The 27,462-nt window shown below is 40.1% G+C and overlaps 1 protein-coding gene across 1 annotated transcript in view; it reads right to left on the bottom strand.

The window, feature by feature from the left end:
* The window catches only part of Znf407 (zinc finger protein 407), a 370,732-nt gene that overhangs the window by 121,817 nt on the left and 221,453 nt on the right, over positions 1-27,462 (bottom strand). The window contains exons 5-7 of the mRNA XM_075968133.1: positions 25,648-25,814; positions 22,209-22,292; positions 14,813-14,933 (exon numbers count right to left, since the gene is read on the bottom strand). Coding sequence (XP_075824248.1) covers positions 14,813-14,933; positions 22,209-22,292; positions 25,648-25,814 — 372 coding nt within the window. The remainder of the gene's footprint in view (positions 1-14,812; positions 14,934-22,208; positions 22,293-25,647; positions 25,815-27,462) is intronic.

Here is a 27,462-nt window from a genome sequence, read left to right as displayed (position 1 = left end):
TTTATGAGCTGGGCTACAACTGTAGCTGGTGTGGGGGGGTCACTTATGCAGCATGTGTAAGGCCCTGGGTTCTGTCTGTCACCACTAGAACAAAGAAACAGACAACTGCCACCAAAATGCACACGAACTACATAAACAATCCACTCACAGCTTTAGCCTGAAATAAACTACCTAAAACAAATTACTTACTTTCCAATTCAAGTAATTCATACACATATACATACATACATGTGAATAAACAATTATCTATGGCAACAATCTAATTCACACAGTTTTACAAACTTAAAGGCAAAATAAGTAAAAATTTTATTGAGCTGAATATTTTATTCCCTAGAATCTTTGATAGTCTGGCCCGAGCATAGCTTTATTTAGGTCAGTTTAGAGATGTGTACGGAAAAATAACTACATGTCAAAGAGCAACTGGGGCATCCAGGCAGAAAAGCAGAGCTCAGGGGACAGCAGGCAGGCCTGGTCACACAAACCATCTCCCACCCATAGACCTACAGGGGTCAGGAATCAGAGACTACTCACAGGGCTGAAAGGAGGGACACCGGGAGCTGCCAGGGGTAAAGTCCCCACCTCCACTCCGGATATTCACCGAACAGGGAACTTACTTAGCAGTGGGAAGGCAGTTGAAGGAACCTTCTACTTTTAACTCTGTGGCTTATGAAAACATACTTGTCAAATATTAAATTCAAAATGAATAATCTACCATTTTAATAATTTTTCTAAAGAGGATAGAATCTTTTTACAATTCTAAAGTTAAGTGATTAGCTTTGAAGTAGAAAAAAGTAATAGAAAGAATCAGTAATGACCAGAACCACTGAGTTTATCTAATAATCTATGACCAGTTGCACAAAAATGCACTCTGTAATCCATTTAAAAATAATAACTGGTTCATTTCAACCCCTGCACACAATGCTTCCCTTTGTCCCTTGTAAGTCTCTCAAATGTCTTATTTTAAAGGAATATATAGTACTCCCGGAAGACATTTTCCCATTTCTATTCTCTCCGACTCCTGCGAGCCCTTGTTCTGTGTGATAAGGCAATCTCCTCCGGGATCTGAGCTGTGTAGTTTCGCACCACGAGTGACAAGGACTCGACTTGAATAACTGCTGTGCGCAGGTTGTAATTATGTCAGCTGGAGTGTTGAACAAGGGGACTGATTAATGTGAGCCCCGGCCCAGGCACAGGCCCTATCAAAACCTCCGCGCGGGCCAGCAGTGGGGACGGGTTAAAGCAGAAAGACAAAACATGCAGCATCGTCCATGATAGATGAATTGCTCCAACAGTCTCAGGCAGATGTTCCCGGACAGTATAATATACAATTACTCTGCCTTATCACCTTCCCAGGGACAATAAAGCTTCCTCCTTCTATAGCTCATGTGAGTGAAGGCAAAATTAGTTTTACTTTTACAACAGTGACTCACTTATCATGTTGCCTTGATTGTGCTTTTACAGCTAAAGAAAACATATATTCCACTTTTAAACTCCAAAGAAAGAGACCTTAAAATAAAACTGAACTCTTGTTTGGACTCTCTTTTACATCAGAGATACACTGTTTTAAAAGATTGTTTTGTTAAAAAGAGATGCAAGAAAAGTAATAAAATATGTGTGCATATGTAGTTAAAAACAAGTACAGACATATAACTCAGGAAGATTTGGATAGCATAATCATTACATTCATAACATCATTTTTCAAAGACCAAACAGAAATCATTAATTGGAAGGAACATGTAATTAAAAATATATATGTGCTGATTTGGGCCACATATTTCTCAGGCAGATGTGAGCACACAGGTTCCTGAGTCTGAGGTGACTCCCAACGACACAAGCACAGCCACCACCCTTCTCATTCTTCGGGCTGCTTCTCAGGAAGGCTGCACTCACCAAGAAAACGGAGGCTTGCTTTTGCGGCCATTTTAATAAAACACAGCAAGAGTGCCAGAGTGTCGCCCCTTCTGGGGAACTACACTGTTTCTACTGCCTTTGTTTGTGATTACAGAACGGGCACTACACATGTGTGCAGGGGTGTACAACACAGAACCTCTCTATGGGCACAAGGAAATGGGCCTTTGAGATTTAAGCTTGTAACTTGATATGAAATAAGCTTAAAGCCCATGTCCAGCCATTACAGGCTTGTACTGATCATATTTATAACAAGACAAAATGGCAGAAATTGTAACAGAATCAAAGGAAAGGCAGACAACATGTGACTGAATGCACACACAGCCAATGTCGGCCTGTGGGGTGATATACATGACTTATTTCCACTTTTTAGTGGTTTAATACAACTGACACCAACACTCGGCAGTTATAATACACCCTAAGTCATGAAAACAAATCATGTCCCTGCCTCACCCTGAGGAGTGATACATCTGCTTCTCTTTCCATATTATACAGTCACTAACTCCAATGTCCAGAAGATCCTTATTACATTTCTCTTGGTATGGCAGACCCCAGTCACATTTTATGTGCCTAGAAATCTGGCAGTTTGAAGAAGCCAGGGCCAATTTAAAAATAATTTTCAAAAGAAGTTTTATCACAACATATTACAGAAAAAAATATGCTTCTCATTGATGAAGACATTTTCTGATGTTCCAGGAATTGCTTGGGAAAAGGCAAGCAAAAGGTAGGTTATAAAAGCAAACGGAACAGGTTGGTAATGTATGAAAAAGTCCAGTGTCTTTACAACAAACAACTCAGTATACCGCCCTTGGCTGATGATGTCATTCGAGTGTTCTATTAGATTTACTGATATTAGATATTAGCAGGAATTATTTAGAACAAGAAAGATGTCCTATTTTAAAACTACGTTTAATGAGTGTTTCATTAAAAGATCATACAGAACTGTTAGGTAGCAGCAAGCAAGTTTTAAACAAATTAAGGGCAGTTTAGCCTTCTGTATAGATGCAAGGAAGGCTACAGAGAATGGGTTCTCAATGAGGGCACAATGGGAAGACACCACAGGACTGTGACCCCATCTAGGTCTAGTGTCTGTGTGTATGACTTTGGCTGTAACAGTATCAAATTTGGTGTTGTGTGTATCCCATTACACAGGCTGCTCAAAAGGCAACTAAAAGCAAATAACGTCCAGTTCCAAAGTGTGGCCAGAGCAGCTGTTGTCCAAGGGTCCCAGCTGCTCCTGCCCATGCATTCTTGTCCTGTTTTCCCTGAGCTGTTCTCTGTTCTGACTGGACTGAAGCTGGCCATCCTCAGCATCTAGAACCTCAGAAACAGCTTCTGTTTCCTGCATGACTGCTTCTTGCCAGGGCCTCTCGCTCCTGGAGGTCCCTTTCTGTGCCCGCAGACTACCTCTCAATCACACATGCACTGGCTAGCTGTCTCTCGGATTATTTGGACCCCCATACATTCTAAGAACAATTTTATTGGCATTACTGCTACCAGGTTCCACACTGATGAGCACTGACATGTATTCACATGGATCTCCTGAATATCAGAAAAGCAGGGTGCCCTGGATCACACGTCCTGCCACATTCCTAAAGGACATTTCCTCTCCAGAAGGCAGCGTTTTATAGATGCCATCACTTATGGAGGCACTCTGCCCAATGCATCAAGGACAATGTCTTTGTCTGCTGCCTGTCTCCATTTATTCATCAGGTGGAATGTACAAAACTTCATACTGGCTCCTAACCTGGCCTCATTTTCTGCCCACACCTTTGCAATGGTATTTAAAATGATCTCCCATCTTCTGTTATTTCCCTCTGATTCATTTTTGTAGCCCACTAGATATTTCATAACAGGGACTGAGGATATCATTGACTGGCCCACATACTCCCTGGCCATCACTGCCATTTGAGCCATGGTGTCCTCTCCAGCACAGTCAGTGCTAGTGTTCAGTACTTCTCCTACAACATACTTCTCTATGTCTTACAACACGGGATTCTTGGAGAGAGAAGACAACTTACAATTGAAAAAATGGTACACTTTAGGAATATTCCATGACGGAATCTTAAAAAGAAAACAAAAACAAACTAACATTCTGCATTTGGAATAGCAAAATAAATTTCCTGAGTTAAAATGCCTTTCATATTTTATTTCAAATACTTTAATCCAAGAGACAAATTACATTATTTAAGTATAAGCTTTCAACATGTACCACATTTTCTCCCAATGGGAAAATCCTAATTTGTTTTATGGAATTTTTCATATTTGTTTAAAGTTACAACTTAAGACTGAAGAAATAAAACATTGGAGAAAAGACCATGAAAAGTTAATCAGCTCACATTCCAAACCACACAGTGAAAACTGTATCCAAACACAACGAAGGGCAGAGTGCAAGACAAAGGCCTCTAGTCAGAGCCAAGCCGAAGTCATAGACAATAAGAAATAGAGTTTACCAAGGTAGAGGAAAGATTAATATTGTAGGAAAAATAGCAGGTGACATATTAGTTATGGAAGAGTAAATTCTAGCTCATTTCAACTATGTCTCATTGGAGCTGGCAATGCAATAAATGATAGTATTGGGCTGGTTTTGAGCCTGGACCATTTTTACAAACAGAATAAAAAAATACTGTAAGCAATGAAAAGCCAACAAAGACTTGGTGCTGTGTTCTTCTAATAAAAAAGAAAGAGCTCCAATATATGCAGAAGACAAGGCACTGCCTTTATACAGAAGTTCTTAAGGAAAAGAACACATGTCCACATACTTCATTATCTTGTTCTACAGAAGAAGGCCAATCCACAGAAGACAGGCTGCTACAGAAACTGCCGAGAGGAAAGAGAGGACCCCGACATAGCCCCGTCTCAGAAAAGGACTCCACCACCATTTTCTAAACATTCAAAGATTCTTTTTCCATGGTACTTCTGTAGATCCCAGAGAGATACTATTTCAGAATAGGCTGAAACAAAGGAGATGGAACAGAACGGTGCAGCTGGAGTCCTAGCATTCAGAATGACCTAAAAAAAACCTCATCAATTTTTAAAACACAGCAAAGTCACTGTTTTTTGAATGCCAGGGTGACAATACATACAATACTCTATTGATTGCCATCAGCTCCTCCATGGAGTTACAAGTGTGTGCCTAACAAGCTTTGTGGCATGAACTTTTTTCCAACTGCTGGGGCTAGAGACAGTTACATGGGAAAGTGTTTTGTTGTGTGATAATAACCCTGGTGTCTGAGGAATAAGTTATTATGCAAGAGACTATTGCCCCAAAAATATTTTCTATTTTTTTCATCTCTAAGGCCTTTCTTCCTATCACAATACATACAGATATATCTAACTACCACCCCAGGGATTGTCCATAGTAATTCCTTGTAGAAAGACCATCCCCAAAGATAGCTTTGGCCCTCTATTAATGACTGAAATTGGGATTCAACAACAGCAGGTTAAATAAACATGTTTATCTGGATTCTACTTTAAGAGATAGCAGAGGGAGTGTATGGTCACTTTGTGTTGGCAATGGCTCTTCTAATTAATCTGTGATCTCAGTGCTGTGTTATTTGCATCAGTTAGCACAACCGCTCACCTGTGCTGATAAACAAATGGTGGCAAGGAAGACCGTCTTCACTTAAAGAGAAAAAGACAACTTGCAAATTCTTAATGCTAAGGAATTTACTATATGATTCCATATATTACTCATTACCATTCATTTCAATTTTGAAATAACAGTATCAATTTTAAATAAACTTCAGGGAAAACAATGGGCTGAAACGGCATATAGCCTGCAGGGTGATACAGTAATTCAAAGTCTATAGGTTAGTGTGCTATAGCAAAGGCAGAGACGTATGAACGAGACAGGCTGTGTATGAAGACGGAGCAGTAGGATGGACGAGACGGTGGGGACGAGCAGAAACGGGTTCCCACTGGATGAGCTCACTTTCTATAAACGCATTTGAGAGAACACTTAACAACCTTCACGACCATTCCTGGGTGCAGAAAATCATGCAGACATTTTCTGTGGAGGAACACCTTAGAAAATTCTACCAACACTTACCAGAAACTTGTACCCCAATGGAACTACCACTCAGACAACTGCTGGAACACTTAACTGTATCTACTCAGCACACAGGCTGACCTGTGTGCAGGAGGCAAGCAGGCAAGGGCAATCTGCCTGCAGGGAGAACCACACACAGGTCTAACGGATGCATGTTCTCTAGAAGAGATCCAGAGATTGAAGGGAGCCTTGTACTCATCATTATCTTAAAATACTACCCACAACTATGATGCCAACCAGGTTTCCAGGCTTTCCCAATCGTGTGTATGGCTCTGTCATCAGAGTCTGAGCCACCCAGCAGGAAAGCAGCGCAGCAGGGCAGAACAGAGGATCACTCATGACCAAAAACTCTGACTCTAAGTTTCTTGTGATCTCAACAGGAGACACTATTTTTAATTAGTGGAACTAAGTAAGTAGCTTTAAATATAAACAGTGTCTAATATTAATGCCAGATTACTTTCATTTTATAATTTTTATGGCTTTTGTAATTTGATAAAATTATACAAAAATATTTAATGCTACTCAGAGTTATTCAAAAAGCAATTGCTCGATTCATTCCACACATCTCATTTCATCTTTCTCTTCTCTACAACCATTTTTTCCCTCTCTTACTATTCAGGGCAAATCTGAGAAGCACAGGAAGCCACGGGAAGGAAAATAGGAACTCTCCCAAGAGACAATCCAAAAGGAGAAAATTACCCCCTGTGGACGTTGTCTCCTAACTCAGGTGTTGCAGAAACAAATCCCAGACAAGAACAATGAATCCTGCTGTATGCTGGACTTGCAACAACACAGTGCCAATGAACGTTTGTCTTATGTGTGACCCTGCCCCTAAATATCATCATCTAGGACCTAAAAACATTTTTTGTAATTGACACAGAATTGTATATTTCAGAAACTAAAATAAAATTTCAAATAGAAGAATCACAACTCCAAGGATTTGGTGAAGTATCTTAAAACTTCCCATACACATCAAATTACAATTAAAAGTAAGACAAAATTCTACTACGTTAAAAATATTCATCCCCAAAAGTCTGTAGTATGGACACAGATCTGAAACATGCTCAACAGCAGCCAAGCCCTTGCACTGGGCCCAACGCCTGCTGGGAAAGCTGAGCAGAGCCTGACAAGCAAGGACAAAGGACCCAGAGTGCTGTAGAGAGAGCTGCTACTGGAGATGCAGCCTTTAGTGAGGATGGTCCATGAACTGTCCTTCACATCTTCCTCACACAGGAAAGAAAGACGCTCTTGAGACAAGAAACTAATGTGCTAACCACATCTCCAGAATATGCCCGAGGTGCTAAATCAGCCATCAGACAAGAAGACAAAATGTGGAACATAACTCCTGGAGTTTAACAAAAACTGGTGAGTCCTTGATGTGAGGTGGATATTGTAAAATTCATTGTCTAGCTTCTTGAGATACAATTATTCTATTGGGGAATACGTTCATGTTGTTGTGAATTAAAAAAAAAACTTTATGCATAAAGTAAAACGCTTAGAACTATTTCAGAGAAGAAGGCACAGGTAAGTTTAGTGGAGCTAAGACAGGTAAATTTTGAGGAAAAGTGAAACAATGAGGATATTTCAAATTCAATAACAGGTACATAATAAAATAGCTTTGAATTTATTTTCTGCAATTTAATAAATGAGACTTAAAGTCCTTAGGCTTCCTCTTGCTACTTGTAGTATTTAGATTACTATCTGCTCATATCTCCTACACAAATCTTAGAAAAACAAAAGAGAATCAAACAGGAAGGTAAGCTTCAGCAAAACAACCAACCAAACAAACAAGGAAAAAAACTCAGTGGTAGCCACTTCAGTATATATATATCCAATATAATAAGTGGAATACAGACTGCTCGGAGAGTCACAAATCTGACAGGCAAGTCGAGATTTTATATTATCCAAAGCTATACTATGCCACAGGATAGGTTGGGCTGTCTGTATTGAAGACAATACATAACAGAAGGAAAGAAAAGGAAGAAAAATTCTAAGACTGTTCCATTTTTGTGTAAAAACAAATCTAAGAACTTGCTACATAAATAATACAGTAGGACTGTGTGCTATGTGTCTAAATTTAGGCTTTGAAATTATAATGTGTGGTAATTAATGCTGAAAAGTTATGAAGTTATGATGGAATACACTGATGTGTAATGGATTAGACTTCTGGATATTTTAGACAGGAAAAGCAACTGAAAGGGGTCCATGTTTACATCTAAATAGAATGAGATGTCATTGCCTAAATTAATAATGCAAACTTGAAAAATAGCCCCAGGTTCAAAACACCAATTATAAAATTCTTTTGTAAACAAATCTGCACTGATATTTTTCATGAATAATTTTAACTAGTACTATTGGTGTGCTAATGTTCAATTTATAAAATGAGAAATATATTTTCAAATACAATTTAAATAATATTTCAATTTCTAATGATGGTTAACTTCCTTGAAAGTAACAGCTAATACTGGCAAAGAAGAACAGAGGACAGGGACAGTTTTGCATATAGAATGTATAAATGAAAAGTATTTAAATAGCTTAGCAATAAGATATTGTAAAGGAAAAGATAAACTATGCATCTTTTTAGGGACTACGTCAGCATCCCGCTGTAGTCATTATGTCCATCACAGGGAAATGTACCATGAGGAGGTCTGTGGGTAGCAAAGCTATCATGTTCTGTTTTTTTCTCATTAAGAAAATAGAAAAATCTGTTCAAATTTCTACAGTTCATTCGTGGCTTAATATATCTGCTAACTCTTCCAATATTTATAAAATAGTTCACTAGTAAAAGCTAGCCACAGCACAAAAAGCTAAAGCTTTTTTTTTGCATGAATAAAAAAGCTTCAAACCATTTACTTTCAGAAAATAAAATCAAAAGGTTTTATATAAAAGACAAAAACCACCCTTTACCAAGGACAGGAAATACTTGACTAAGAGACTCAGTGGACAGAAGTGCCCTGGGTGTTAATGTACAGGCAGTGTGGCATTGCTGAGAATGCTGTCTGCTCTTGAACACAGAGCCTCACAAGGCCAACAGGACAGTGCCAGCAGGCACACAAGCTGCTGTGAATCAGGGGTACTCTTGTAGGACACGGCACAGGGACACATCTATGACCTTAACCTTAGCAACAGGTCTAACATTCCTTCAAACCAAAGATCAGAAGTATATGGAAATATGTCTTTGCATACAATATCATGAGTCTACAAAAGTGTGATGATGATAATATATAAGATTCAAATGATAGACTTTGCACTAGTATTGTCAAAAGCCCTCATCCTAAAATCTAAAACATTATTCTAAAAAGTCAAGAGCATACGACAAGACTTTGAAGTAAGAATATTTAGCACAGACTCTGAAAGTAGCGTAGGTGTGAAATAAAATGACATATATGATAGAAAATATAAAATAATATGCAAGTACAAAAGACTATACATACTGATCATTATAAGCCAGTGTGTCCTGGGATAATACAGGCACTACAGCTGTGTTAAGGAGAGTAATCTTCAAGGAGGCATTCTGAAACTGCAAAGTGTCTCAGCAATTATAAGACAATTGATTTTGGAATTAGAAATTAAGTACTGTAAGAAGTTCTTAAGATTCAATCTTGACATGGATTATCAACAAGATTTCAACACATGGTAAATATGTAGGACATGGAAGCTGTAGTTAACAGTCGAAACATCAGTCTCTGAGGTCTTGTTCAAATGCAGAAATGAATGGGAAAACAAGCACTGGGGTCTCCTATGTAACCACACATGGCAGGCTTTGCGGGGCCCCAGCTTCTAACACTGTGGAATCAGTGAATCTGTGGTGGTGGTGGTGGGGGTCATAAGTTTGGTAATGGTAAAAGGCTTCTGAACACCTGATAACTCACAGTGGAGCACAGGCATGTCTGGCAATACTTGGCCAAGTGACATCTCATGACATCATTGTGACCATGTTGCTGAGCACAGAAAAGGCATGCTTAGTACTCCACTTGTCTTTTTTGCTTCAGGCAACAAAATATTTCAAATGCCTCATGCTTAATTCAAGACTGTTGTATGTTTATACAGAGTATTTTACTGTCCATACAATTTTTTAAATATCATTTAAACACAATGGACTAATTATAAAAAACTTAGTATTTTCCTATTATAAGTCCTAGATATGAAAATATTAAATTTAGTGTATCTTTGCCTTACATAGTGTTAGAAAGTTTGATTTTTTTTTCAAACGGCTGTTAGAATTACTGATTAAAATGTTAAGTGTTTTTGGGTTGGGAAAATTTCCAATACTTTCTAACATGGGCCTGAAGACTGTTTTCCACTCTGCACTATGTATTTGTGCAAAGTGGCGCTATGAGTGTTGAAGTTTCTAAAATCAGAGTATGAGCAATTCTGAAAAACACTGGGGACTCCCATGCAGTAATGCCATCCAAGCAACATGTTTACATATGTAAAAATAAAAAGGCACATCTTTCGGTTGATATTAATATAGAAATATGAGTAGAACAAAAATTTATTTTAAATGTCTTTTAATATTTATTACCAGTAAAAACTGATCTGTATACCAATTTTATATACACATACATTCCGAACTCAGTACTATTTCCTTGGGCAAAGGTGTTACGTGTGGAAAAAGCTGAAGAAGCCTTAGTCTTGATTGTATTGGTCCTTCTGGGCCCCCTTCATATATACTTAAGAAAAAAAAATAATTCGTGTTTTTCTAGTTTTAACTCTGTTGTGGTGTGTGTGTGTGGTGTATAAAAATATATTTGGTAGTAAAAGAATAAAATCCAGTGTGAGGCTACACCACTCCAGTTAGGGCCACTCTAACTGTATAGAAGTTCAATGAGTGAGTGGTATCTTAGGGTCTGGTAAATTTTGGTATATGATTTTTTTTTACTTGCAATTTTTTATAATAAAGGTAAAATAAATTTCATATAAAAATTTTATGGTCACCCTACCAAATTCAATAGTCGAAAACAATTAAGAACATTTAATATATAATTTATCCTGAAGATTATTAATAAACTGGCTTCCCATTCATGAAAATGGCATTATATATCATGACTTATTTGTACATTATTTTTTTTAAAAAAATGTTTTATAGCTGAGAATAAAATTGTGTGATGGAAAGTTTACCTAACATGCCCAAAGCCCTTGGCTTTGTGTTAAATAATGTAAGAAAAATGATTTATGTCACTTAAAGCATTTGTTTTAGATTGTCTTTTAAAGCAAGGTCTAGATATTTGGGACCCTGGGTTCTATTGTAAATAGTATAATCTTTTCAAAAAAGATGTATTTGTTTACTAGCGTATGTGTGTCTGAATATATAGTGTGCATGTGTCTGAATACATAAGTGTGTATATATGTGCATCTGAGTATATGTGTGTGCATGTGTGTATGTGTATGTCTGAGCATATGTATGCACAGGGCCTGAGCGTGAGAACAAGTGCCAGCCAGGGGAGCTAGGACACCTGTGCCCTCTAGACAGCCCCTCCACCCCATAGCACACCTTCCATTTGCTCCACTGTATTTCAGATTCTTCTTCCCAAATCTTGTCCACATAGCAGCTTGAAATACCTTTTATTTGTATTTCTCCGATGTTCAACTTCAAGCCTTTCAAGGAACATACACTGAGTAGTTCAGGCACAACCAGAGGTTACACGGTGTGTGGAACTGCTGCCCACAGGACCCTATGGACAACCTCACTGTGTGTAACTGCTGTCCACAAGGACCCTATGGACAACCTCACTGTGTGTAACTGCTGCCCACAGGACCCTATGGACAACCTCACTGTGTGTAACTACTGTCCACAAGGACCCTATGGACAACCTCACTGTGTGACACTGCTGCCCACAGGACCCTATGGACAACCTCACTGTGTGACACTGCTGCCCACAGGACCCTATGGACAACCTCACTGTGTGACACTGCCGTCCACAGGACCCTATGGACAACCTCACTGTGTGTAACTACTGCCCACAAGGACCCTATGGACAACCTCACTGTGTGACACTGCTGCCCACAGGACCCTATGGACAACCTCACTGTGTGTAACTACTGTCCACAGGACCCCATGGACAACCTCACTGTGTGTAACTACAGTCCACAAGGACCCTATGGACAACCTCACTGTGTGTAACTGCTGCCCACAGGACCCTATGGACAACCTCACTGTGTGACACTGCTGTCCACAGGACCCTATGGACAACCTCACTGTGTGTAACTGCTGTCCACAGGACCCTATGGACAACCTCACTGTGTGTAACTACTGTCCACAGGACCCCATGGACAACCTCACTGTGTGTAACTGCTGCCCACAGGACCCCATGGACAACCTCACTGTGTGACACTGCTGTCCACAGGACCCTATGGACAACCTCACTGTGTGTAACTGCTGTCCACAGGACCCTATGGACAACCTCACTGTGTGTAACTGCTGTCCACAGGACCCTATGGACAACCTCACTGTGTGTAACTACTGCCCACAAGACCCTATGGACAACCTTACTGTGTATAACTGCTGTCCACAAGGACCCTATGGACAACCTCACTGTGTGTAACTACTGCCCACAAGGACCCTATGGACAGTTCATTAGTAATTAGTATCCCATGAATGAAGACACAGCTGCCCTAAGAGCTGAGGAGTTCTGACTGCAGCACAAAGTGTGTGCTGAGCCCTCTGCTGTGAGGAGGCCACAGCAGATTCAACCTGCGTGCTGGTAGTGAGCAAGCAATGGCCGTATCAGCTCCCCACATGGAGTCTTTGTCGAGCCATGCTTTCTATTAAGCTATAGTGAATAAACATTACAGACCTGAACTTTTTTGCTACGAAAAGTACCACTTCTATGAATTTATACGAAGGTTTGTACATTGTCTTATTTGAAACTCCTCTACCACTTAAAACAATGTGAAACCATAGCTCCAGGGAAGGACGGCCACACAGAAAGGAGCTACAAAGCATGTGAAAGTGAGAATGAAAATTTACACCAAAAGAAACAAATTCTTCCTCAAAAGTAAGAACAAAAGCCTTACGTAGAGAGTATAAACTAGGCTTTTAGTTCAAAAGAAAGGTATAATAGGAAGATTTTATCATTTTCTGTGTTTTTCCTTTACAGGTAAGGTAAAAAGGCTTAACTATGTTCTTACCAGACCCCACATGCATCAGGAGACGGGAATTTCTAGGGATATCTCTAATATGATCACCATTTCCCTGAACTTCCCAGAAACACCACACTGGTGTTATGTGTAGACAGAGCCAATAAAATGTTGAATGAATAAATAATTAATGAATGAAATATATCTGTAATATCTCTGTTCTATTCAATGACCTTTCACATAAAAATTAATGCAATAGCGTGGATGATAATAGAGATTGTAGCAATATATTAGCCAAATGCACAGGTTACCTCCACAGTCATACAAATCTGCTTTTTGAAGAAATCTACATGTTCAATACACATACTCTAATACTCAACAGAAGGAGACTTGATTTTCTATGTCATGGTGTAGGTGGGGTGTGGCAGTCAGAGTAGAAAGCTTCAGCCGAAGGGTGAATCCCTTGGCTAACACTGGTACCACTGAGATGATACCTACAGTCCATCACATCACAGAACCCCCACTAACACTGGTACCACTCGGATACCTACAGTCCATCACATCACAGACGCCCCCACTAACACTGGTACCACTGAGATGATACCAAGAGTCCATCACATCACAGATTCCCTCACTAACACTGGTACCATTGAGATACCTACAGTCCATCACATCACAGATGCCCCCACTAACACTGGTACCACTCAGATACCTACAGTCCATCACATCACAGATGCCCCCACTAACACTGGTACCATTGAGATGATACCTACAGTCCATCACATCACAGACGCCCCCACTAACACTGGTACCACTCAGATAATACCTACAGTCCATCACATCACAGATGCCCCCAATAACACTGGTACCACTGAGATGCCTACAGTCTGCTATCACAGACAGCAGAAGAGGTCAAGCTTATGTTCCTGTTCTTGGCAGCTTGACCTGGCTCAACAAGCTCCATTTCCCACTCCACTGTCACCGAGTCTCTCTCTCCATGCACCTTGCTAGCACCTATCTCTCAGCTGACACAGACCCCAGGGAGTGGACTGCACCGAAAAGCAACTGCCACCTCCTCTTGGAATATACACCATGCAAACCGACACTGAAACACCTCCTCTTGGAATATACACCATGGAAACCGACACCGAAACACCTCTTCCTGCACAGCTGAGATCCGGGTCCGCAGTCAGTGTTAGAACTGTTTCTCAAGACTCCATTGCTAGTGGTGGAGTCACACTGTAAAAGGCAGACAGCAATTCTAACATCATCGCCACTGCCACACAAAGCTTTTGCTCAAAGTCAAGGTCTTACCATACAGCGTGTGGAACAGTGAATTGCTGGTGACACACCCTAATGCAAGCAATGAAATAAACACCCAAAAAACGGGCAAAGAAAGGATTGTAAAATCCTAAGCACTAAGAGCACAAAAGCAGAAGTTTATATATGACACACGACACGTAACTCCCCACGTAGATAAGGGCTGTGCTCTAAGGCATCAGTGTAGCTGGCCAACTGTAAGGAGAGTCTGGAGGCTAAAGAAGGAGGTGCTCCACTGGAAGAAACTGGGCTCACTAAGGAAATCCATCCCCGCCTTCTCACCCACAAGGAAGCTAAGACTGTTTTGAAAAATGTCTGTTTTTGAAAACTTCACTGAGATCAGGAATTACAGACCTTGCCTAACAGGTATCGCCCATCAAGTCCACTAAAGCAGATCAGGACAGAGTTCTGCCAGGCCCCAGCTGACTATGGTGGCACCTCTGACCTCATTACCTGTAGTCACACCACGGGCACCTGTAGGGCTTCTCTCCAGTGTGTACACGCTTATGACGAGTCAAGTGTGATTGGGTTGTAGAGGCAAAGTTACATTCGTCACATTTGAAAGGCTTTTCTCCTGTAACAAGAAATGCATATACATGAATTATAATTGGTCATGAAGAGACCAAGCTTAGTATTAACATACAAAAAGTTTCTATCTATAAAATACTACAGATAATACTCGATGGAGTACAGGAATTCAGGGTCTGTGAAAGCTAAAGGACATTACTGACATGCAATTGGCCATTAGGAAAGTATATAGCACAGTGTACAAACAGGACTCTAGGTTGTAAGTATAGGCCAGGACTCTGGAATAATTTTATAAACCATGCTACGTTAGTCATTGCAAAAATCTCAGTGAGGTTAAAACATGGCCAATCATACAGTTGAATTTAAGATGGAAAATAATAAATTCCTAGCAATATTTATGAAGAAAAATGAAATGAGGTCATTACTCTAATTAGTGTTAGAAGTAAGAAGAATTATAATTATGGGATAAAAGGTTTGAAGCCTCAATAAAACAAACAAACAAACAAACAAACAATGCAATGTTAATCCCATGCTAAGATGTGTGAATAAACCCTGTAAAGATAGGGCCAGGATGGACAAAAGCGGAGCCTCGGGCTGGCCCGGGACAACGGGTGCCCTCTCTACCCGCTCTTCCACACTCACTCAGACAGTTTCCCATTTCACTTGCTACACTGGCTGCTGAACAACTGACCCAAGGCTAATTAATTTCAATTAACATAAATTCAATTTGAAACTTAATACAACCTGTTCTCCAGTATCTCAGTCTTCTCACATGGCCTCACACACTGCTGTACAGATTTTAATTTATACCCACACATCCTGCTGGGCAGGAGTTATCTCTCTTGAAGCAGAGAGGCGTGGCTGGGTGAAGGCTGATGGACTGAGATCCTGGTTTTGCCCACTTGAGAAAGACCAAGAAGACAGATAACACCGCCAAAGTACAGGACGGCTGTGAGGGCCGCGGCAGCAGAGCAAAAGGGAATAAGGACCCAGAGCAGAGTGGCCACAGCTGACACAGGAGCCGCAGCCCGGCCCAGGGACCACAGCAGCACAGCAGTGGTGCTCCCCGCCTGCTGGGTCCGCAGGGGATGCAGTCCAGTGGCTTACACACTGGAGGAGGACGGACAGCTGCTATGCTGTAGATCTTATTTAGAAATCACCGTGTTTGACTTATCCCGGTTTAAAAAAAAATCAAAGACCATCTACAAAGGAGAATAAAACAATGTATAAGAGAAATTTCTCTTTAAGATAAATCCCATCTTTAACATCCTAGTGAAATTGTCACCCAAGGCCTAAAGTTATTCTCTGATCTCCATCTCTAAACCTTTGGTCAAACAACTAAAGTCACCGTAGGTAACAGGATTTCAATGACTGACATAACACATACAAACACAGACACACGGACACACAAAACCACTCATAACAATAACTTATGCTCATCACAGGGACAGGTCTTTATTTAATGCAAGGAATGATATACAATATTCATATTGTATGCATATTAGAAAGTAATTCTATCTGTTCAAATATAATTGACGAATATGCTGCTTCTGGAAATAGATACATGATACATAAGCATAAAGGTAAATACTATGCTTATTTTTCAGAACTGAATTTGTACACTAAAAACAGCACTTTTGATTGAACATCAGAGCCAATGTGCAATTTACATGAAAAGGAAAAAAAAGCAACAAACACATGCTGATTATCTAATTTGATATCTCTGTCTAGGTAACAAACAGTATTTCAATGTTATAGTACATAAACCTACTCTGTCTTTTATTGATGAAACCACCACCAAAATCATGATAATGAACATCACTTACCCTTAAATGATTCCTTGGCCTGTCATAAATAGTTGGAAGTCCAATCCTTACCTGTTTTCTCCTATTATATGGTAATCATATCTTCTAGAAATTTATATAAAGAAAGCATAAAGCTTATAGTCCATTTTGTGTGGCATATATTTTACTACATACAGCTATTTATTTTTTGATTGGGCTATTCTGCTAGAATATAAATTATTTTTCCCTTGGGGAATATACTGAATATATCATGGTGTGCTTGCATGTCTAACTTGGTAGTTCTCAACCTGTGGGTTGCAAACCGTAGAGGGTCACATATCAGATGTCCTGCATATCAAAGATTTATGCTACAATTCATAACAGTAGAAAAATTACAGTTATGAAGTAGCAATTAAATAATTTTATGGTTGGGGTCACCACAACGTGAGGACCTGTATTAAAGGGCTGCAGCATTAGGAAGGTTGAGAAGACTGATGTACCTGAAGAACATCTGAGCTGCCTCCTTGGTTTGTATTGTTTTGCTATAACAACAAGTGAATTTGGAAAGAACTAGCAACCATAGGTAAGCCACTAAATGGACATATCTTTCCTTTTGTCCTGAGTGAATTTCCAGAAGTGGTATGGCGAATGTGTTTATCCTGGGGTGAATACCAACGTTCTTCTGAAATCGCCTACCACTTCCCATTTTCTTAGCTGCATCCCAGAGTTTCCATAAGCTGGTGTGATCAGAGCTTTAGCCCTGTTTTCCAACGGACAGTGACAACTGCCTGTATGCTTCACACTCTCTGGTGAGTTATCTACAGCTGCCCGTGTGCTTCACACTCTCTGGTGAGTTATCTACAACTTCCCGTGTGCTTCACACTCTCTGGTGAGTTATCTACAACTTCCCGTGTGTTCACACTCTCTGGTGAGTTATCTACAGCTGCCCGTGTGCTTCACACTCTCTGGTGAGTTATCTACAACTTCCCGTGTGTTCACACTCTCTGGTGAGTTATCTACAGCTGCCCGTGTGTTCACACTCTCTGGTGAGTTATCTACAACTTCCCGTGTGCTTCACACTCTCTGGTGCGTTATCTACAGCTGCCCGTGTGCTTCACACTCTCTGGTGCGTTATCTACAGCTGCCCGTGTGCTTCACACTCTCTGGTGCGTTATCTACAGCTGCCCGTGTGCTTCACACTCTGGTGCGTTATCTACTAACCCATCTGGCTCTGTCACGTATTTGTTGGCTGTCTCCTCAGTGGTGTTCTGAGAGTTGTTATACTCTAGCTAGAAATCCTTTGTGACATTTGTGACCTTACTATGTTTTCATCTGGTCTGTGGTTCATTATCCTTCTCAGGGTGATTTTTAATATAAAGTTGTCACCTGAATCATTTGTAATTTTCATTGATTTGGTCTTTTGTAAAGTATGCTATTACACAATAATAAAATGATTTTTGATGATCCAAATTCATTTTCTCAGTAGACTTTATATACAATTTAGATTGTGTGGCTCTGAATTAATTTTGTATATAGTATGAAGTATGTCTTAAAGCTCATTTTACTAAATATAACCAATTAATCCAACATTACATGCTGAATGGTATAAACTATCTTGATTTCCTGATAACAATCAGCTGATAGCACAGATGTAGGTGTATAGTTTGTTCCACTGACAAATATGTCTACTTGAGAGCTCTGACTACGGGAGGCTAGGAGCTCTGTTCCTTCTCAACCATGTTTGACTAGTTCAGACTTCTGCATTTTTACAAGAATTCCGAGTTAGTGTTACTGATTTACCAAATGAATCTGCAGGGCTTAACAAGGCAGAGCCTGCGTCTTAGCAACGATAGGCCTTCCGATGATGTCCATGGCACTTCACTCATTTGGGTCTCACTTAGTTACAGAAATAAGTGGTTCTAGTCTTCCAATGGGGTGATTTTGTACATCTTCCTGAGACTCCGGAGTAGGATGCCATGTTTAAAACTTAACTGACATGCAGCCTACACAGAATGGACTCAATTTTCTTGTTTGTGCACATATATGCCAAATAATAACAGGACCCAAGGCAGAGGCATAGAAAGCTTTTGCTTCCCACATAATGAACATAAATTATGGAAAAAGCTGTCCTTGATCATTGTGGATATTCACAGCCGTATGCCAGCTCTTCCTCACCTAGGCAGCTTATGAACTTGTAGACTGCTTTCACTTAGACATCTCTTCTCCTTTGCAGTGGCCTTGGGAGACATCGTCACATTACCCACCATTTATATGGCAGGCACATGGAAGGAGGAAAAGGTGGTTCCACAGACCCTACTAGGTTTGTGTACAAATTAAAGATCTAAAGAATCTGAAGTTAATTTTCTTGGTTTGGAAGTTCAACATAAGCTTTACAAATCTAATTAATGTAGGTTCTTTCATTTACGCCTTCATGAAATTTCTGGTGATACTTAAAAGTTAAAATCTACACATTTATAAAATGCCTTTAAAATTTCTTAGTCTAATAATTTAATTAGAGTTTACATTAAGCTAGCATTCTATTGGTAAATTAGAGATTTCTATTTCATATTTGCCTCGACACAGATTAAACTGGGTAATAGTAAGTTGTTTTGAATTATATACAAGCTCGCAGGCAAATAATATGCAAATAATATTATGCATAGAAATACTAAGAAGAAGCCAGGTGCTGGTGGTGCACACCTTTAATCACAGCAGAGGCAAGCGGATCTCTAAGTTTGAGGCCAGCCTGGCCTACAGAGTGAATATCAGGACATCCAGGGCTACACAGAGAAACTCTATCTCAAAAAAAAAAAATAAAAAAAAAATGCTAAGGAAAAGAGACAGGCCAGACACATCTGATAATGACAGGGTACATGCTAACTTATATAAGCTACACTTTATTCAAATATGGTAACCTGAGTTAATATAGTAATTATTTAATGATATAATTCAATGTATAATAAGTCAACGTGACTTAAGACACACACCAGTCTAAACCTCAGACAACACTGAAGTCCCAGCTTGGGTGGTGCAGTCAAAAGGCACCAACAGACCAGTCTATACAACAGAACTGAAAACTAAAGAGGCAGAACAAGGAGGATTTCTGCTGCTCTTGTAACTGTACTCATCAGTCTTCCCCTGTGCAACACAACTTTCCCTACTGGGCTGTTGTTTCATTTCATAAAGTGCTTTCCTTTACAAGCACTGATCTCACTCAAAGCACCCAGTAAGAAACACTTCGCCTCGTAGGCCTTCCTGATAGCGAAGGAGGAAGAGGGACACGGGACAGCTTGTTGTGTGTCAGCCATCTGTCAGACTGGAAATCGCACTTCCATTCCTTAGGGTGGACTGGTGGTTATTAAGCTGGCTGGGTCTCTCCAACTGCACGTGAGGATTGGTGCCGGTGCCCTTGAATCAAGGGTCTCTGACAGGTGAAAAAAGTAAATCTCGGAATGGAAGATGTTTTGTGTCAGCTCCCTAGACAGCCTGCATTTCAGTCAGGAATTATTTACGCCATGTGGAACACTTTGGGTACCTATCCCTTTCTGAACCGCTTGTAATTTGCCTGGACACTGTGGTAAAAAGGTAAACCATGTCAAAGACAGGCACATCAAAGAAATACAGATTTCAAATGTACCATCAGGTCTAGCCCTGGGGAAAAAAGTGTGTGTTGCTTAAACATTTTAAGTCCGACATAAAAGCTAAGTGCCTAGACTGAGTTGGACTGAGCGGTTTGTGGGGACCAAGTCTTTTAAGAACTGACTTTGGTATTAAAGAATCATGTTTGATTTGTGCCACAGAGGCAGATAACTGCCAGAAAGACAGATACCTCTGTCTCTGAGACATTGTCCTATATGGTATAAAGTTAATAGCAAAGTAATAAGGAGCCTCTGGACCTGACATAAAATATAAAGTTGTGCCAGCTCGATGCAGGCTTCCTGATCGATCCATCACCTGGACGTCTGTGATCGCAGCACTACTGCCTCCACTGCAGGGCAAAGGGCAAGACTACCACTGGAGGGGTGGCACAAGGGGGCCTGTTCTCCCCTGGAGCCACACAGGATGGAACAGGAAGGCAAAAATGCCATGTAAATCAAAACTTTCAGTTATCAATAAGCTGAAAACATGAACAAAAAATCTTATAGCTGCATGGTTTCTGCACAAATATTCAACTCTCTCTCCATTTGCCATATGAAACCAGGTGGCATCCACACAGTCTACCTTACAAAGAATCCTTACATAGGAATTTTACAATGAATGGACATATGTTTTCAACCTGCTAAAAATCGAAATTTTACCCTCATCTTAATGGCTTTTATCCCTATAGAAATTTCATCCTGATAAACTCAAGATTTAAAAGCAAAGAGCAAAGAGTAGGATTCATTTCCATTGATCCTGGAAATATTATATTGAGGAATGAAGCTGCCTCTATCTGTATAGCATGGCATTTCAAGAATCCAAATGTTCATAAGTAATGTACTTAAATTCTCTTCTTTGTTGCCAAGAATTTCATTCACATAATGAGAGGTAGGGTTGTATATACTCTTGGCTTCACCCTGATTCCCACACAGCACCCCAACATGTCTTCCTCCAACTTTATGTCTTTTGTTTTTTAAAATAACCTCCTAAGTCCAGTTAGAGGTGCTGAGGTGTGCACGGCATGAGGCCATCAGCTGGAGCACAGATGGAGTTCATCCAGGGGCCACACCCTCAGAGGGCTCTCTCCTCAGGAAGAGGTGAGCCTAGGATTTTCCCACCACAGGACTGTCAAACGCAAATGTCCTCATGGTCCACCAGGGAAAACATCAAATTCAGTTACAGCTTGGCTACCAGATGAACTTCATTAGTAAAGTCTTGGTGGCAGAAAAGTGTGGTTCTGCTGATACTACAAAGGAAAACTGTCCTCAGTACTGCCCTATACACATATTATTTAGACTTATCAGAATGACTATCTGCGAGACCACTTTCCCTTCCGGAATCATGGGGAAGGAGTATCATGGCCAGGCTATCCTCCATGTCCACGTTTATCTCTCCTGTTGTGTCTTAACCGAGAGAATAACCGCGACAGCACGAAGTCCCCATCACACTGACCTACAGGCTGACTGATAAATACAGGGGCAGGCAGACAGACAGAGGGGAATGAGCAAGTGGGCAATGGGCAGGGCAGTAGGAGAGGGCCCGACATGAGCTCTCCAGGACACAAGCAGAAGGCTAAGATACAGTTTTGCAGACAGATATCAAATAGCCTCAATTATCTGGCCTTGGATAACTTGGTTGTTTTTACCCACTTAAGATGAAGCTCACAAGGATAACTGAAGCCATAAATATACAGGTAGCCATTTGTATATCCTTTTAAGAGGATAACAAGAGAGAATCTAACCTCTACATACCCTGTGTTTGTATGTGATGCCTATAGAAATTTTCATTTGCAAAAGCCTAGAATAAAGAGGAAGCGAGCCATGAGCTAATGGTGCTTGGGTATCTAACACCTTGCCTCGTGTCTACAGAGAGAAGCCAGGAGCAGACTCAGTACTGACCTGTGTGCTGCCGGCGGTGTTTGGTGAGGGCGTGCCGGGTCCCACCGGCAAAGCCGCAGAGGTCACAGAGAAACGACTTCTCGCCTGTTGCAACAATAAACAGATGAGGGACTGTGGAGGTCACAGATCATTAAAACATATCTATCAAGGCTTTCAGGGTTACTAATTCCTCCAATCAAATGTTTCCATGTAAATATGTCAAATGGGAATGAAATTACCACTGCGGTTTATTGACTGTGATAAAATCTGAAAAGCACCACTGAACATAATTACATACTTGTCAGACCCATAAAAATTAGCTTTATTATCAATGGAATGGCTTTGTACAACTTCATTTCTGGTAGATGTCTTCCAGATGGGGCTGCTTTATGCACTTCAACAGTTTTTATGCATATCCTGATTTTTTTACAATTCCCATACATCTGGCCTTTCTGAGCTGAGTAAAGATTGCTTGGAATAGTTAATATACAGTATATATAACTCTGTTTAGATAAAATATATTGAATTTTTTAATAACCTAAGAACACTGAATTGGTTTTACCTGATTCCGTCAGGATCTTCTTTAATCACCTTATACTTAATAATTTGAATTAAATGGTTTCTTTGAATAGACTGGGGATCCAAAGGAAATCAAACTCACATTACCAGGAGATACTCAATGCTGTTTGTGTTTCCTGAATTTTATGGCATAAAAAAAAGTCCAAGGATTGGTAAAAATCACCTATAACAATTCCTACCCCCATCTTCCAGTGATAGCTCTGGCCTGGAAACTTCTGCGGAATCAAAGGCGTATTTAGCAGATGTGGGCTGGCTAACTGTGCAAACGGCTATTTTCTGAGCATTTTACACATGCTGCTTTCTTGACCTATAGTCTATAAGTACTATATATCATTCTACTGTAGCAATTTGGCCAGCCAGTGCTGGCTAGCTAGACAATTCATCCCATAAGACTCACAAGGAAGGCAAAAACAATACAAATGCAGACTTTGGGGAAATTAATGAAATTATAAAAGACTTTTCCAGGAATAAAGTAAATCATTTGTATCCATCTTTATTGACTTTAGTCTTTCAGACTTTAAAGTGAAAAGTTTCCCATAATAGGCCTACTTTACTCCATATTTGGGGTTTCACAAAAAATTTAGTTGGCAATCCATTTGCAAACAGTGACTGTATTTCTAAGGTTAAAATAACAAAACAAAGGAAAATAGCTGTAACCCTTCACTTAAGAGTGTTTCTAGTTTTCCTAACTTAAAGGAAAAACATTGAGAAGCCCTTAACCAGAATAGAAAAGATAGAGTGGATGGGCTGTGAAGAATAAAGTTCAATTATAATCACTCATCTAATTATTTAATCAATTTACAATATAAATCTTTTTAACTTGCTGTGTTATCAACTAAATAACACTGAAGTGCCCCTTTTTAAACTAAAATACTAATTTGTTTCTAAATATTAGCATTTTTTAAATGTGGTGGCAAAACAACTCTCTCCAATGTGCTCTCCCCAGCTCTGCAGGCAGTTCTGCGTGTGCGGGCCGAGAACAGCTGTTCTCACACATGCACAGAGGCATGAGGACTACAGTGGAGAAATGTGGTTTGCCGTGTACACACATGCACATGCATGCTATGAAGGGAGGGGCAATGGCTCGTGAGCAGTGAGCATCCCCCATTCTAGACAAGCATGCCACCGTTCTTCCATCTATGACACCTTTGTGACCTGTTTCTCTTTTACAAAATAAATGTGTTAATAAGCACAGGAGAAAATACAGAATTTACCATTCTCTCCATGTGTTCATGCTGCACATAATAAAGTTTCCTCCCTTTCCTAATCTATGGTATACACACATGAAAAGATGAAATTATTCATTTTCCAGATGATTTCATTCTAGATACGTTAGTGACCTTGATTTTTTCCATGTGTGGATTTTATCTAAGGTGGTAGTCTCAGGTGTGTTGTATGTCATATTTACCTTGGTGGCTTGATTTGTTTTCAAATTCAATTTTTACTTGCTTTTTTTTTAAGGGGGGGAAGTGGAGGGGGGGGTAACTGATGAACAGTGGGCCAAGAGTATTTTTTTTTTTTTGAGAAAAGAAATTAAGGAATTTCTCAATGAGATATTTTACCCAACCAAGAAGGGGTTCTTTTTACATGTCATATTTAAATGATAACAGAGATTTAATGGAAGACTTCTTTTAATAACAACCTGAAATAGTTTCAAATGTGCCATTTTGCATTCAAACATAGAAAGCCACGGAAGCAATCCTTTATTTTCTAATAGAAAACAGCCACTGTCCCCTATCTCTCATTATGGTGCAGACTACAAGACCTAACAACAAAAATCCATAGTATTGATCCAGCCAAGTCTCCACAATTATTCTTTAGAAGGAAACGCCGACGATAAATTACATCTGCACTGGCTTTTCATCTGCTGTTCGATATAAGTGATCTCTCAGGGCAGGCTGGAGACCTTAAATCGTCAACACCCTTGTCAAGGAAGCTAAGGAGGCCTGGGCTTCCCACAGACTGCTTCAGGAGAACTTTCAACCTATAATTTCTAACAATAATACAGGATTCACAACAATCAGAAGAACATTTCTGAATGCTGATTAAAATTTATTCTTCTTCTCCTACAGGGAATCTATTCTGAGTAGGGCAAAGAGAAAGCAGGCCACAAAAACACTAAGTAGTTGACGGTGTCCGACAGTGGTGGGGGGAGCACTCACACCAGAGACACCATGAGTACTGGGCCCACTGTACAAAGACTATCAAAAGTTTGTCACAAACTAAGCACCTGGCCATAGGGCATGATGGGATATGTAACCTCAGACCATACTCCACTGAATCTCAAGATGGCTAAGTTACATTACATGTGGTTGTTATTAACGTGAAAACTTTATGTGAACGTGAGTTTCTAAAAACAGTTTTCTGAAGACATCTAGTAATTCAATTCTGATTAGCCTCTGCATTTTAAGAACTCTAGGGTGTGACATGACTCTTTCTTGAAGGAGATATTACACTGTCCATAGTTAGGGAAGGGTACATAAAACTAAGATTCAGTGTGTTCAAACATTAGGGATTTAGCTACAGTGAAACAGAAGACCAGTTCCTTTAAAAACATAATATGCCAGTGATGAAGGTCACAGCTATGAAACTGACTTTGTACACAAACATCAGAAATGAGCTGTCAGATCTAAACCTGAACTGCGTGAAGACATGCACACATACAAAACTTACACTAAATTGTCACATTAAAGACACTCTGACCAACTGCGGAGGGAAGAATGCAAACCATTTCATATGCAATTACCACTACCTTAATTTCAAATGCAATTACCATGACCTCTGCAAGGAAGTCACGTTTAACACGGGCTGCTATCAAGAACGCCAATGCACATGTAGCCCTCCCCTGCCCAGTCCCTGATTTACAAGGGGTGTGGCACACCTGTGTGCGTCCTGTAGTGGTCTTTCATCGCGGAGGCCGTGAGGAATGAGTAGTGACATGTGGGCCAGGTGCACTTAAAAGGCTTTTCTCCTGTGTGGAGTTTCATGTGGTTGTTCAAGGCCCACTTCTCTGTGAAACTTCTATCACATAAGTGGCATGTAAATTTCCTGCATGAAGGAGAGAGAACAACGTAAATTTGAGCTGCACACTCACATCGATGAGTCCAGATACCGTAGTGGTAAACCTCAAGTGCGGTGCACACAGCCTCTGCAAAGGGAACTGCAGGCTGGCTCTGTCATGTCTGTATAACCAGGCATTGATTTTTCTGTCGAGGCCTGGCACTTCAGCCATTTATTCTCTGCTTTGCGGTTGGGCCCAACGGGTTTGAAAAATTCTGTTACAGTCCAGTCACCCCTGAGGCAAAAGTGAGAATAGATTTCACCTGTACAGGCCTACACCACTTATCCAGGGCATGGGCTGTCAGAGCAAAGGCTAAATGAAATGCTATCCATACTCAAGCACTCAGACAAGCTCTGCTGTCTGCCAGGAGGGCGGCTGTGCGGTTCCAGCAGCGACTCCTGAGAGCAGCCTGGAGCCATGCATCACCATGCTCCTTGGGGATGAAAGGAGACCCCACTCCCCCCAAAATGGCTACTGAATAAAAAGTCCCTCTGGGTTGGTGACACGGGTACATAAGAAAGGTTTTTTTTTTTTTGACAAAAACAAGTCTGCAGCCACACTAGCCCAAACACATTCTATCTCCTCTGATCTCAGTAGTGAAGCAAGGTCAGGCCTGCGAAGAACTTAGATGGTAAACAAAATTAAGCATTACAACTACATATTGTTCTAAAATGAGACTGAGAAAGAAAAAACACAATTTTCTCCTGTACAAAAACAAACTGAAAAGCAAGAGTCCAATATGTCTTTAAGAAAATATTTCAAATTTCTCCTTCAGTTTTAAATCTTCCAGTAAGAGGTAAAGACGGAGAACCATGAGCAAACCCATACCTCTTCTACTCCGTTCCACTTGCAGTTATGAATTCATCACTAAAATTTACTTCCTATTTCTGATGAAATTAGGTTTTAAGTATCACTGAGAATAATTGTGTTCAACATATTAATTCAGGATAATGAACAATCAAATAAGAGAACATGTTTCTTAAGAGTCAAAATTAAAATTACACAATTTTAGAAAGCTGAAAGCATTATACCAGAAAGCAGAGACCAAGGAGAAAAACACAGAAACTAATGGCTAAGTTTCACATTATCAGTACAGGCCAGAGAAAAGACATACTTTCACACAGTCATTAGCCATGATTTCAATTCCTACAGTTTTGTCAGAAGAGGCAAAGCATCTTAAACGATAAAGAACTGACCCTTCCAATTTGGTCTTAGATGTAGATCACTTTAACAAATCAATGAAGCCCCATAAATGCTGGGAATCCAGTCATAAATCAACAGCTTTCCTTTACTACATATATTTACAAAGCAATGCTATACATGTAAAATATGTAAGAAACAAACGAGCAAATCTTTAAGTAATGGCATAGCGTGTCTAAAGGGCTTCATTCGTTAACAGCAAACTGCCAGTTTCCGTCTCCCCGCTCCACATGTGAGGAGCCACTGTCTGCACCGTGAACACAGGCTGACTGTGAAATCACTGTATCATTTGATCACTGCTGATTCTTACTAGAGAATGACATATATAACTAAATACCTTGAAATGCACTGCAAAAAATATCGTGTCCGTATATCTCTTTGACGGGTCTTCACGCATTTAGTATTTCAAAACCATGACAGGGATGTTATTTCTAA

This window comes from Microtus pennsylvanicus, chromosome 4, assembly GCF_037038515.1.
Source record: "Microtus pennsylvanicus isolate mMicPen1 chromosome 4, mMicPen1.hap1, whole genome shotgun sequence".
NCBI lineage: Eukaryota > Metazoa > Chordata > Mammalia > Rodentia > Cricetidae > Microtus > Microtus pennsylvanicus.
Note: the sequence above shows the minus strand (reverse complement) of the source record. Positions and strands in the feature narration are given on the sequence as shown.